Here is a 15,244-nt window from a genome sequence, read left to right as displayed (position 1 = left end):
GGCATGATATTGGTTCACTTTTAGTTGAAACATAGACCTTTTAATTGACCGATAACAGACTTTCTTCTATTAGTTTATGCTCATATAAAGAATTGTATGCAATACACACATTCTCTGTGTGGCCCCTTCACACCATGTTGATGCCAAAGCACTTGGCTGTAGTTACAGCTGATGAGTCCAGCCGTGTCAGTTTCCTGTGCAGTAGAAAGCTGCTGCTAACAGTGTGAGTAATCACAGAGGTAGGGCAGCCGTGGACAGGGAGTGCACCGCTGCTGTTATACTGAACAGATGTGGTGGCAAGTGGGCTTCTAGTTCAACTCCTTGGCAGGACACTAAGAGCTATGGACATGAGCCTCTGCTGTACCTCCCTAACTGCTACCCTTGAGAGAAGTGTCCTTGAGAGAAGTAATTAACCCTGCATGGCTCCAGAAGCACTGTAAAATTGCACTTATATTCACCCTTACTTTACTTCAACCATGACAAGTGTTTTAAAAAAACAGCAACTGCTCACTTTAACAGCTGTCGATAGTAGAGGTCACAAAGCAAAGAAAAGAAATTCTGTGAATTAGGCACATGTATACTGGCCATCAAAAGTTTGAGGACTTTGCCTTCTTTCGAAATTTGAATTTTCTCACCATCACATTTAAATTAAGAAAGAACAAATACCTGCAAAGACATTTTAACATAAGGCATTTTTAATATTTTGGGTATATTTTAGGTATATTTTGCAACAGACATCTTCATGCTCATCTTTCTTGGTATGAACAGTAGATTTTGCCTAAAAGACTAGACAGTTTTCTTTTACAAAGTACTGTTAAAAGCACATATTGAAAACCTTTTTGCCCAAAAATGGTTTAAACAAATGAAAGCTTTGAGTGCTGGTCAGTGCTGTCATCAAAACAAGGGGATAAAATGTGTGGGGTTCAGCGTTATTCACAAGGTAGATTAATATGTAAATGCTATATTGTTTAACTTAAAATGAACCTTGACAGTCAGTCTAGATAGTGTAACAGTTTACATGATGAACTTGGTGCCTCACTGTAACCTCCTCCCCAGTGTGGTTGCATTGAATTTTCTGTCCATCTCACTGTTTTCTCATTGATCTATTTAGTCGCTTTAACTGATTTATTAATGAAATAAGAAGAGCAGTTAGAGAGATAGGCTGTTCAGCCTTTAGAGTTTACAGTTTGTTGTGACATGCACTTTGCTTTGATGTGGAAATTCCACTGAACCTTTCAATTAGCATTTAAAATTACAAGTGCTGTTGTCAGGGGTCATTTGTTTTATTGCATTTTATATGAGGTGATTATTTAAAAGGCTCTTGATGTGAGTTTGCACTCTCATCCTTTAATGCTACTTTCATAGGCGCTGGACAGCACTGCTGCCATGTTGTCTTAAAACAGCTGCCAAGAGACAGTTCCAGTGCATAAACTTAATGATTTATTATCAAGTGTAAGAGCAGGAAGTGACTGGTGTGTAATTAAGGACACTTCAGAAAGCCATCAGTAGGCCTGTTACTGTCCTTGAAATAACTAATGTTGTGTTTTGGAGAACACACAGAGACTCAATCAGAGCATGACACAAGTAGGAGTCCTGATATAAAAGTAGTTCTTAAAACCTGTGCATAATAAATAAAAATGGTTTCCAGAAATATTATCTTAAGAAGCATTATGTCACATTCTGATCAATTCTGGCCGTTAGGTGTGGTGTGTGATTTTCTTGTTCTAAGTATTTTAATAGGTCAGAATTTACCAATGGACTGATAACAAGTGTTTATATGGCACCTTTCTAAATGTATTAAAACTCATAGGGGCAATTCTAAAATTTAGTGAAACAAAGTAACAATGAAATGTTAATACATTACAGAAATCAAGATACGATCACGACTTAAGAAAGAGGAGTACAATAAAGGAGTAATCTTTAAATGTTTCTTAAATAATAAAATTGAGTCAATGAGTCAGTTTGAGCTGACATAATATCTAAAGGAATTCCAATCACAGCAAAAGCTAAATCTTTCTTGGCTTTTAACTTAGATTTACAGTCATCCAAATATGAGACACAAAACTGTGGAACTTCTTTCCAAACTCCTAAAAGATTTTACAATCAACAGTTTTATATACTGAGCAATCAGAAATAAGTCTAAAGTAGATAGTTCCCTAAATGGCTAGGATATGTTGGTGGGTCCTGATTTCTACTACATACATAACAAATAAATTACATTGTAGTCCAGGTAGTCACTGAATATTAAGCCTTTGGATGTAATAAGCCAAACATTCTAAAGGGTTAACCTAACTATACAACAAAAATAACTTTGTGCATTATATTTAAATTTATATTTAAGTATTAGGAGAATGCATTATGCTTAGGTAGACTTCTTTTATAAAAGTGGGTTGTATTTAGAGTCTGTACTGTGTAACTAGGATGGATGTTTCCACAGTGTGCGTGTGTGAGAATATGTGTGTGTGACCATCACTGTCTCTACCTGGAAACAAGATACATACACACATGAACACACACACACACACACACACAGCACCTGAGGACATATGCATCTGTCTCACCTCCTTACCCCCTTGCCAGGTGGAGTCAGCACATTAAAAACTCATTTAGCTTCTGGCTCGTTAGATGCTCATTACTAACAATGCACTTTAAGTTTCTAACGAGAGAGCTAGGGTCAGTACACACGCTCAATCACACACAGACACACACTCAAACTGCAGCCGAGAGACGAAAGACAGGGCATGAGTTTTGCGTAGGGAAGAAGTGAAAATGACTGGATGGATGGATGGATGGATGGATGGATGGAAGTCAGTGGTATAGAGATAATTTAAATGAAGAAACTATGGAGTCAATTTAAAATGAACCTTTTCTAATTTGTAGACCACTTATTTCCCTTGAGTATGTGTTTGTGTGTATGTGTGTATACCAGGTTAATGCCATGTTGTGGGGACCAAAACCTGTTTATACACTAGCGTTGTAGGGACATTTCTACCTTGTGCAGAGCTGGTCCCCAAAGTGTAATCTGGTACCCACAATGTAAGTCATTTAATTTTAAGGTGAAGACATGTTTTAGGGTTAGGGTTAAGGCAAGGGTTAGGATGAGGCTAGTAGTAGTTATGGTTAAGGTTTGGCTAAGTTGCAGGGAAATGAATGGAGGTCTATATAATGTCAGAAATAAGCGGGCATGTGTACGTTCAGTGTTGTGCTGATGTGTTGCTTCAGGACTGAAATTTCATCCTGATGTTAAAAAATTCCTTCTGATTGTACAGGTGTCCTCAACCATAGTACTGAATCATGCACTTTGACTCTTTTATGCACTGCAGCAATTGATAACAATGAGTGAACTTTTTACAAATTTATAGACGGTGGTGTAACATTTTGCTGAGCGCTGTGATGTCATTTCCAGACTGCCGTGATATCCTGTTACCCATGATGCTTAAGGAGCTGAGTGGAGCTTTGGCTGATTTTGGGGAGGGGCCTCAGGATGAAAGGCGGAACAGTGTGGAACTACTCAACAAGATACTGGAGGTGCTCAGCCGCAAAGACGTGGTAAGATCCAGTGCCAAGCCTTCATATGAATGCGCTGAATGTTACATTCAATTCAGTTTAATTCAGTTCAGTTCACTGACTTAAATTCACACACTGCAAATATGTAACTGATCAAGATGATATTTACCAAGACACTGCAACATTGACCAATCACTGAGATTTGATTGAGTTGCTTACGATATACCGAAGAGCTAGCGACCCAATCACAAATCCCAAAGTTATTGACTTTCTCTTTTAACCTCTAAAACTATGTGTGCTCAGTTCTGGTCAGTAAGCTTTATTGAGGTGGCCATACTTAGTTACATCATCATCATCATCGCTGCTTAGTCCAGATAGGGTCACGGTAGCAGTTGGGAGAGCAGAGAATCCCAGATGACCCTGTCCCCCGCAACTTCCTCCAGCTCATTCCCGGGGACCCCAAGCCACTCCCAGGCCAACTTGGAGATATTAGAGATTAGTTACAGTACTCTCTTTATCTCTCTTTACCTTCAGTCACTGCTCTGTACTTCTTGATTCAAGACTTTAGAATTGTTAATTTCACTGACTTGTTGACATATTTTAGGTCTGAGACCGATCAGAGACGTTGAAACAATGTCTAACAAAAACTGAAAACTCCGCTTATAAATTAGTGATAATCATTCTACAATACTAACCAGTAATAGTCCTGCTTAATAAGACATTAACCAATCATGAAGATGCTGAGAAATCCTTTAATTATTGTCTTCCTTTTGAGATGTAACTCATTACCTATGATGTAACCCATACACACCTTCTATATACATGTTCTCTACAAACCTGATAGTGCCTTTAATTGCCAGAATGTGTGAGGAGCTCATGCTTTGAAGTCTGGGTAATGCTTCAGTCTCACTTTATGTACTTTGATGATTCTAATGAAGCTTGAACTCAAAGAACACAGATGAGAGAGAGAGCGAGTGAGCGCAAGAGAGAGAGAGAGAGAGAGGCAGAATGAGTGTTGAACTGATGTAATGAGTCAGTGGAAATGGTGAAGAGATGGATAGAGTGATGAGGGGAATTAGTGACTGTTTGTTTAGGGAGTGTGGTGAACAAGATGAACAGATGTCATAGGTTAGTGAAGGAGAATGAGAGAGAGAGAGATGAGAGCCCATGGTGTTCTAATTTAATCAACACGGTAAAGTTTTGCAACTCGTATGAGAGGTATAGGATCGAATTTGATGCAGATAGTGGGTGTATTTGTGTAGCAATAGAATAGCACACAGTTTTATCACCGTTTGGCCCACAGCTCTTAAATCCTATTTGTGTATCTGTGGACAAAAGCGGCCATTCACACGGATTACAGCTCACCAAGGGAAGCAGCGAGACACGGACTGAGAGAAAGCAAGAGATAAGGAGATGGGAACAGAGATAAGCACAGAGTGGAGTTTAATGGAGAGAAGGGGCGGAGGCGAGGCAGTTAGCAAACAGAGCGATGGAGGCAAATCTATTGTTAAACCTAAAAGGCATGTCATAGAAAACTGAACTTTCCTCACTTTTTAAAATTTGATGTTTGATGTAGTATGTAAACATAAAAATAGCCTGTTTTGAATTCATCATATATGTGATTGAACAACCATGAGTACATTTACATATGGCTGTCCATTCAGTCTACAACAGTTTAGCCCACCCATTCACACTCAGGTGTTAAAGAGTGTTGTTACAGCAGGTGATCTGTAGCAGAGCGGAAGATGATTAAACATTCTTGGCTGTTCTTGGCTGCTGAGAAGCAGATCATTGCAGCCTTCTTCAAGGTCCAAACATTTGTAAAATGCCTAAGGGTTTCAGTCCAAGCTTTGCAGTTTGTCCTGAACATCTCAATCCATGCTGTTTTTTGAACCACATTTTTTCTTCTAAGCCAGTCCAAACAGAGGTCATCTACATATGTCAGTCTTAATCTAGCAAAACAGCATGATTAATTCTAAGCTATAAAGAGAGGCTTGGAAATTGTCTTGTCTTATAATAGATGTATTACATTTTTGCTGCACAAATTCACATGAACATTAGAATTAGACAAAAATGCATAGTGTAGGATATGGACCCTTTAAAATATGTAATTGGTTTCATGAAGGTCTCTATTATTTGTATTATGTTTTATAAAACACTGTTATATTTCTTAAATTACTGTATTATTAGTAATGTTGTAATAGCAATAGTAGTAACAGTATTAGTAGTAATAGTAGTAGCGTTGTTGCTATTTTCTTTTATGTTTTGCAAATATATTTTATATCTTAGAGCTGTTTGCCATGCTTTGGCAGCACTGTTTGGGATGATCATGCCAATAAAGCACTTCTGAATCTCAAGAGGGGTTCGTCTCAGTCAGAGAGCAAGAAAAACAGGAGAGAGAAAGTGATGTAGATGGACAGAAATAGAGAAGCTGTGCAAGAAATGTGTGAATGAAATGATGATGAGAAAGAGAGCGGAATGAGGGTAAACAAACAGTGTCAAAGGCCAGACGGTGGTCAGCAGACAGGGAGTGAGGGAGAAGAAGTGACCAGAGGAGGTTGGGGGAAGGTAAGACAGGGTCACTCACCCTCTCTCTCCCCTTGGCATGCTTCTTCTATCCTTCGCTTTTTCTGTTTAACAGGATTCCAGGAGCGTTTCAAATTTCAAATACACACAGGGATCAAGAAAGAAGTCTGAATGGGTCATGCTCTCTCTCTCTCTCTCTCTCTCTCTCTCTCTCTCTCCCCCCCTTTTGCTATGTTTCCTAGGAAAATTTGCACTATGCTAACTGATATGGTATAAATTTTCTTTGCTTGTAAGCTACTTTAACTGCGTTGCTCCAGTGCAAAACTAAAGAAGCAGGCTTCAGGTACTGTACATGTCTTGGCTGATCAGCTGGGGCAAATTGTGTACATTCGATGAAACTATCACTCTAAGATGATCTGATGCTAAATGCTGATACAAACGTGCTGATGCAGTCACACACCTGCTAACCTGAGACTGTTTTTAACTCTACAGGCGTAGCTAACAGGCTATCATATGTCTGTACTAGATTTTAATTAACCAAAATATGTTTATGCTCATGTAAGTCATGTCGATCTCCTGACCAGTGTCAATCCTTCTGTTTCATGACGAGCCTGATTCTGACAACAGATAGCTGGGTGTTTTACATGGCCATATCTAAATTACTCACTCACTCACTCAGTCACTCACTCCCTATCTAAGCCACTTATCCTTCTGGGTCATGGGGGGAGCTGGAGCCTATCCCAGCGCTCACTGATGGCAGGAAACCCCCCTGGAGAAGCCGTCAGCCCTTCACGGGGCAGACACACAGATGTACACACATACACATGCTTAATTTAGCATCTTCAATCAGCCTGTCTGTATGTCTTTGGACTGTGGAAGGAAACCAGAGCATGCGGAGGAGACCCACGCAGACACAGGGAGAACATGCAGAAAGGACCCAGGTAGCCCGGCCGGGGAAATAAACCCAGGTCCTTCTTACTGCGAAGCGACAGCGCTACCCACTGTGCCACCGCCACTTAAAACACAAATTATTAAAAGAATATATGCAAATTCAAAGCTACAGCGCACAGTGCAAGCATGTAAATGTGAAAGTGTTGTGTATAATACAGGGAGTTAGTTCTGAGGAAATTAAAACACTGTGCTTATCAGTGAACCAGTTTTCTCCTTTTGAACTCTACATATAGCATAGCATTCTCTGTAGTGCTGTCACTGATAACACGTTCAGTGAGGGGCAGAGGAGAAAAAGGTAATAAAGTAGCTGCATGCCTCAGCCACACTTCTGACTACTGTTCTCTGCTTCACAACATTCACAGCACTGAGACTGAAACTGCTGCACGTTTTGTTATAATGCAAACAAAAAAACAGAAACACAATAAAAAGAAATTCTTAATTTCAAAAAAGTAGTTCAAATGTTATGAGCTAGTTTGAAGAACAGTTTGGTTGTAGATATATCCTTGAAACCCCCAGCCATCACAGGGATTGTTAAATTCCATCACTAGCACACCTGATTTAATGTAATGAAGGATTGATTGAGCAAACCAGGTATTGGATCATTACTACAAATAATTTCTCAAGGAGAGGTTTGTAAACAGTTGACATGCATTAAATATGCTACGTATTATTTTAATGTTATTTGTGTTTATTCTAATATTAGTGATTTTCTAAGCAATTACTACCCAGATAAACAGCCTTTTATCATAATTTTTAGTATACCAAAATAACAATAAAGAATAAGATAAATAAAATGATATAGGGAAAAGTAAAGTAACTAACAAGGGAATATGTTAAATCGAATGCAAACAGATGTCAATAAAAAGATATATCATGCTGTTCTTAAATTCTATACGAAATGAATTTATAATGAAGTGTAGCTGGATGATCAGAGGTCAGTTTGTAGAGCTTCCACTGCAGTCAGTATAAATTTCCTGTTTTTTTTTTTTTCATTATGATGTAGAACTGATTTCTCAGATATTCAGTATTCATCATAAAAGTACATACCTGAGAAACAATTTCCAGGCTATTTGAACATTGTCTGTTAAAAGATGTGGATACTGTTTGAACAGTGATCAGTTCAAATGGCTGTAGGAGACTCAGAGCCCTTATCTGTCTGTAGCATTTGTTAGAACGCAAAGTGTTGCAGTTTAATTGGAATTAGAATAGCACATTTGAAGACATTCAGAATGCTAGTGGTGAAAAGAAAGAGAGATGAACAAAGGGGGTGAGATGAATATTTTAGAAGATGAGAAGATACAGGTGTTTCTGTATTCTCAGAGCATCCACACACACACACATTTTCAAGCTCTTGAAGTGAGGGAGTTTTTACTGTGGGGATTCTGCATGTACCTGATTAAGCTGTCACACTTCAGATGTGTGTGTGTGTGTGTGTGTGTGTGTGTGTGTGTGCGTAACTGTGTGCTAGAGATTCTGTGGTTTTGAAGTTAGAGTGTGAGATAGTTGATGTAAGTGGAAACCCATATGAATATGAAAATTGAATTTTTCTGTTCTGAAGCAAGAACAGATTTCTCTCACTCGCTCTCTTTTTCTTTCTCTCTGTATCTCACTGTCTTTCTTTCGCTCTCCCTTTCTCTCTCTCCCTTTCTCTCTCTGATAGGGCCTGACCCACATGAAAATTATGTGACTGATAACAGTTTTATAGTGCTACGATTTTCTGTTATCATTTTAAATGGTTCAAAAGTCAACATACTCCGTTAGTTTTATACTTTATAGTTTTAACTAGTAGTTGTAACAATTAATTACTATTAATATTATCATTAATTGTCAGCTGTCAACTGACCAATGTGATTGTCTGTTCTCTATTCTCTGGCTCAGTATACAATTTTGGAGAGGATTGTTGATATTTGAGCTCAACAGCAAAACAAATACACCCTTCAGTGCTCCAACAGAAGCTCTGCCCCCCAAATTCATGAACGCGCGTTGCCAAAGCGAATGACACTGGGCTAGCAAACTAGTTTTTAGATCTTCGAGACATTAAAACCCTTCGAAAACGTTGTACAGACAAATACCATGATATAACATTAGAGCGAACCCAGCAAGCAATATTACTAATGTTAGCGGGTTGTTCGGTAGCAAACTGTTGCTCAATTCCTGCTGCAAGCTAACCAGTTGGGATTAGCTATCTCAAACATTAGCACATGGGACACTACTGACCTATTGAATCAGTGAAAAAGTAAAAATGAGTTTGTGTTACCCACCTGTCAAGCAGAATCAGAGCCACACCTTCATCCCTTTTCATACCTTTCAAGTCTCTAGATAAAGCTGAAGTCAGCATGTTTTTTGCCAGTTTCTTATTTGAATTTTCCCGTTCTACCTGGTGCAGCAGTTAGGCTTATTCGGGTGCCTTAGCTTCTTGTTTGGATTTTCCCACCTTAGCTCCACCTTAAATGGTGTTAGTTAAGTTCAGGCGGCTCAGGCGCAGAATGGAACAGCTGCACAGTTTAAAATTGAACAGGAAAATGCAGAAAGGAAGCCAACTTCAGCCTTGTGAACTTCAAGGAATATTCGGTGGAGGAATAGTTGAAAGGTGGCTTTCACCTTAACGTTTCCTACTGCACTCCACCATCTTGCATACACAAGGCTGTGTGGGTGGTCACTGTCTTTGTCTCTTGGGGAGGGCAAAACTACATGTAGGGACGGCTGACGTTTTCACATGGCAGGACTAACATGCACACACGGCTGGACCAGCTATGAAAACAAAAAAACAGAGAAGCTCTGATCACAACACACACAGAGGGGGTATGGCTATATTCTCTGCTCAGGACGCCATTACTCCATAATGTCTTTACATAGAAAATAGTTGTTGGCTGCTATATTAATTTTTAAAATGTTGTATACAGAACTTTTAAACTTAAATAAATGGTGTACTCAAGTCTTAAGTAAAGTGTTTTGTGTTCAGATCTACTATTTCAGCCTGCAGTGCTGTCATAGCAGGTGAAGGTGGTGATTGTCAGCAGAAGTCTTCATAAAGTGAAAGGTTCTTTTCACATCAGAGGTGTCTGTTGTTATAATACAAAATGAGCAGGATTTTTCCTGATACTAATAAATATTCAGTATCGGTCAGTATTGTCAGGCCCTACTCTCTCTCTTTCTGACTCTCTCTCTTTCTGTCTCTCTCTCTGTTTCTCTCTCTCTCTCTCTGTCCCTCTCTCTCTCTCTCTCTCTCTCTCTCTCCTCAGCCCAGTCCCTGGCTTTATCCACTACTTCTGCATCATAACATTAGTCAGTGGAAATAAAACACACACACATGGACGCAGGTCTCCTCTGTCCTAATTCTCAGATCTGTCCAGTTCAGCTGAAAATGACAGATTTGTCCACTCGTTTTATATTGACCAAGCAGGCCGTGACAGAAATGTAATAAAACACACACACATGCTGCTTTGCGTGTTAGGTAGAGCAGCAGATGTTTCCTGGAGTGCGGAGCGGCTCTCCCTGACTCACTCTAATTCCAGAACGCTGCATATGTCCCAACCAATCAGAGTGCAGGTGAGCTCATGGCTTACACTCTCCACTTCCACGCAAACTCAACACACACTCGCACTGTGGAGTGCGGTGACACTGCAGGCCCGCCGTCGTGCGCAAGCGTATGTGTGCGAGTGAAAGTGTGCGTCTGTCTCTGTGGATTTTCTAATGACTTCCTGTCTGTCTACTTGTCTTAACGAAGCAGACAGATGGTGTCACACTGTTTTCACCTCTGTCTCTTCGTTCCACATCAGACAGAAACAAAAGGACAGAGACAGAGAGAGATGAATGCAGAAAAGCACGAATAACAGAGAAAACATGACCCAAGAAAACAGAGAATGCAGTTATGCAGCCGGAGGATGACTTAGAAACACAAAACAGAGAGTGAGAGAGACAGAGGGAGAGAGAGAGATGAGTGTTAAGGCGAGGTGCTTCACAGGCGATTTTAATGTTAGATTTGCAAAGACTGTGGCCTTACATTTTAATATCTTTTTCATCTTTTTTAAATAATTAAAATATTTTGTTTATTTCTCCAAATGTTGCCTTAGAACAAAAGAAGGGTGTGCACTAGAGGCTGACTTTATTAAGCTGATGTCAAGGTTACTGTGGGACACCAACACTAAAATGAAAATTAAAACTTATAAAGAAAACATTTTTGTAACAAAAAGTGCTTTCAACCCAAGAATAGTATAAAAGTGTAACCTCTAAAAATATAGGTATTACTTGTTGAAAAGAAGCACTAGATTTAATGCTTGTACAACACTAATGCACAGCTGTATAACAGCTATTTTGTGGTCTAAATGAGAAAAGAATCTTAAGGCCCATAAAAATGCTAATAGATGCATTAATGTATCACAGGCCACGAGTGTGGGTAATGTATAATGTATAAAAAAAGAGAAAGAAAGAAAATGATAAAGATAAATAATCCTTGACAGATAAACAAAACTGAATTTCATGGGGAGACAGATAAATAAAACTCTGAAAACACATTATACGTAACTCTTAAAACTATTATAACCCTCTTTCACTTAGACCTCAGGCATTTCACATACATCTGGGCTTTGTGCAAATTAAGTATCTATGAGACCCCTTCCCAAATTTACAATTGTACACCAAAGTAAACTTTCTAGTGCAGGCAACTTGAGGACCCCTGGGTAGTTAGAGACAACGGTTCTCCTCCACTCAGCAGTAACGTGACTGTGAGCGTCTTCATAAGTGATGAGAATGATAACTCTCCACAAATCTTATACCCCTCTCCGGAAGGAAACTCCTTCATGACTGAGATGGTGCCCAAAGCTGCCCAGTCAGGCTCTCTGGTCTCCAAGGTGATCGCAGTGGATGCGGACTCTGGTCAAAATGCATGGCATTCTTATCACATAGTGAAAGCGACTGATCCAGGACTTTTCACTATTGGTGAGCACAGTGGTGAAATCAGGACTGTCCTCCCCATACCGTGATGCCCCTGTTTAGAACACACACTCTGGCTAAAGGCAGCCCTTATGTCTCTCTGAGGTGTAGACATTGTTAGTGTGTGGTGAGATCATGCCACCTCCTACAGAGTGTGGGGAGTCTGAGCCTTCGTTTTCAGCTGGAAAAAAATATTAGCATCAAAAACTGTGGCTATTAAAAAGTGGATGTTCTACACTGTTTTATTGAATGTATTTCTGAATTATGCAGAGGCCTGTATTTGATATTCTCAAAGTTTCTTAGATTTCGGATGCCTGGTGTTTGTTTGACAGCGGTAGGCCTAGTATTGGATTTATCTTCCCTTCTGGCCTTGCTTTGAGTTTGCAGCACACTGTTTTCATGCTTCTTAGCAAAAATGTTTCAAGAAGCTAACAAGTTTCTAAAATTTTTCATTTCTCATTTTATTCAACCTTCTTTTGAGAGAGGTTGTAAACATTAACTTTAGTGGGGATTGTACCATGACCCAGTCCAAGGCCGGCATCATCTATAGGCAGAATAGACAATTACCTTAACATGAGGCCTCAACATCATTGCTCTGCATTGATGAAAAGAGTAAATGAGTATTAATTTCCCTATGGGATAGAGGTTTGTCACTGGTCATAAAACCAGTCAATGTAGCTGATTCGAGGTGGACTCCCACCTTCTTAATGTGGGAAGAGACCGAAGAGCAAGCGTTATTGCTGATGTAACAGTGTGGAACAGTGAAGGGTAGGTAGGAAGTTGGTAGGTTAATGCAAGTGTGAGACACCTGTGTGTTTCTTTGTGATATGGCCTTACAATTGCTTGTTAAACCAATAATTTGAGACCGCTTGTGGTCTGCTGTGTGCATTCCTGTAACAAGGCCTTTGAGGATCCCTATGGCCTCAGGTCCATGGTTGCACAGAGTTTTCCAGGACATTTAAATGGCCGTATTTTGTTTGGTGTGCTGCAGACATGTGGTTTGTGTGTCCTAGCCATGCAGAACTGCTTACAAGCTTGCATTTAACTCTGATTGGGCTGCGCTTGAAGGTTGGTGGGTATGTGTTCCAGTTTCCAGACATTTCCCACTGTAGGCTCCAGACAGTGTGTATGACAGGCCTCCGGGAGTCCAAGCTTCAGATCCATTCAACAAGCTAGACACACACACTGCATGATAGACAGCTGCTGGAGTGCGGATCTTAAGGTCTGTATTTGCCAAAGGCCACAATCGAAGGCAAAAAGGCAAAAGTGCCAGAGGCAAGGCTAATGCATCAGGCTGTCACTGGTAGCACTGCAGTCTAGGAAGACATCTTTTCCTAGACATAAAGCATGTGGCTTTATCCATGGGGATGTTGTTGATGTTGATCTATTTTCAGAAGAGTTGCTCTCTGCAAGAGTCCACATGCACACACATATATGCTTTTTTACTTATTTGCTTCTGGGAGAGGAGATAAGAAGTCCTTCAGTGCAATCAATGACGTTATCTGCAATAAATTAGCACAGAAGAGGGGAAGCAAGAGCCAGGGGAGCCCCCGAGAATCAAAGGCTAGCCAGCTTAAAATTCAGTCCAACAGAATAGCTATTTTCTCTTCTCCTGCGCTTTCTTTCTCTTTCTCTTTCACACACATACACACACACGTTACTACACATACAACTGCTTCATTCTTCCCTATCCATTCTGTCTCCCTCAGTAATGATAGTGTTATTGAAGTCTTAATTGTAACCTTTTAGCTGTGTCTGTGGAGTGTGTGAGAGTAACAGTTGAGTGTGCGTGTGTGTGTGTGCGTGTGTGTTATGTTCGAGGAGGAGATTGTGCTTCAGAGAAGCACTATTAAAATAGGATGCCGCTTTGTAGTTCTTGCATGCCAGCCAGCATATATTAAATTCGATTGGTTTTGTGCTACCAATATCAAAAGCCTTTTTTCCTAACACAATGCATTAGAAGGAAAAAATCTTACATTTTATGTCACTTAAAAAGTGCCACTTTGCAGTTTGTTGTCACCGAAAAGACCACCTGAACCTCAATACCAGCCTGAATTACTTCCTGAATTGCTTTCTGAAAATTGCCTTTGATTTGCACTTTTCGGTAATGGCCATTTGTAAGGGGCTTCTGAAGGGGGTCATTTTTTCTTCCATTTGAAACAGGCCTGTGGTTTGCCACTGCCCTCAGCCCTCAGCATGGTAATGCTGTCGAGGCCACTATGCATATGCAGCTACCTGCATATGTTGAGGACATGCTTTGTATATATGCGCCCTCAAGATCTTTAAGGTCTGTGTCTCAGTCACTTTTAACTGTTCCTCGGTCTCGTCTTAAACATAAAGGGGATCGTGCTTTTGCTGTCGCTGCACCAAGACTTTGGAATGGTCTTCCAAGTGACTTCAGGCATGCTTCATCTGTGACTGTTTTTAAAACAAAGCTTAAAACACATTTTATCGATTAGCATTCAGCAGTCGTTGAACTGTGGACTGAGCTCTGTACACTGTTGTGTGAATTTATGGTAGTGGTGTTCAGAAGGTGGGAATCCTTTTTGTTTTATTGTAAAGCACTTTGGTTTTTGGTGTGTCAGAGTAATGGGTGTTATTTATGTTCTTTACATGATTTCTTATGCTTTCTTTTTCTCTCATTCTTTCTCTCTTCCTCTCATTCTCTAATTCTTTATCTCTGTTCTTCCTCTCTATATGATTACAGGGAGACACGTTTCAGCATATCCAGAAAATTGTGACATCTCTGCTGAGGACCATAAACCGCACGGTCATCATCATGGGCCGAGAACACACCCTCATCGTGAGTTTTACAGCTATCTCGCTGAGTGTTCTTCTCTTCTCTTCTCTTCTCTTCTCTTCTCTTCTCTTCTCTCTTTCTCTTTGATCTCTTCTTTTAATCTTTTATTCTTACTTTTCTCCTCTTCTTTTCTCTTCTATTCCCTCACTTTTTGTTCTCTTCTTTTTATATCTTCTCTCTGTTCTTCTCTCCTCACCTATTCTCTATTCCCATCCTATATTCTCTTCTGCCTGACTGTGTTTTTCATTTGTTGATTTCTTTTTTAGAGACTTGTTGTGTTCTACGCCAACCCTACATCATTTTTGAGTAGTTATTAAGGTTTTAGAAACTTCTTGTCGCACAGAAACCTACACTGAAAAAGTTTGAGAAACCCATTAAGAATTGTATGCAAAACTTACAATTTTGATTGATTCAATGTTAAAAAAATAGAAGCTTTTTGTGTGTATTACACCAAAGTCAGTGCCTTTTATGCTTTTCTCCTCTTTCCTCTCTTCTCCTGCCCTCTCCTTTCCTTTTATAACCTATGTT

The 15,244-nt window shown here is 39.8% G+C and overlaps 1 protein-coding gene across 1 annotated transcript in view; it reads left to right on the top strand.

Moving 5' to 3' along the window:
- LOC118811494 (dedicator of cytokinesis protein 2) overlaps positions 1 to 15,244 on the top strand; it is a 123,478-nt gene that overhangs the window by 47,790 nt on the left and 60,444 nt on the right. Inside the window, 2 exon segments of the mRNA XM_036575715.1 lie at positions 3,407 to 3,549; positions 14,624 to 14,719. Of these exon segments, the coding sequence (XP_036431608.1) occupies positions 3,407 to 3,549; positions 14,624 to 14,719 (239 nt within the window).

The sequence above is a fragment of the Colossoma macropomum genome, unplaced genomic scaffold, assembly GCF_904425465.1.
Source record: "Colossoma macropomum unplaced genomic scaffold, Colossoma_macropomum, whole genome shotgun sequence".
Taxonomy (NCBI): Eukaryota; Metazoa; Chordata; class Actinopteri; order Characiformes; family Serrasalmidae; genus Colossoma; species Colossoma macropomum.
This window is presented reverse-complemented; position numbering and strand designations above follow the sequence as displayed.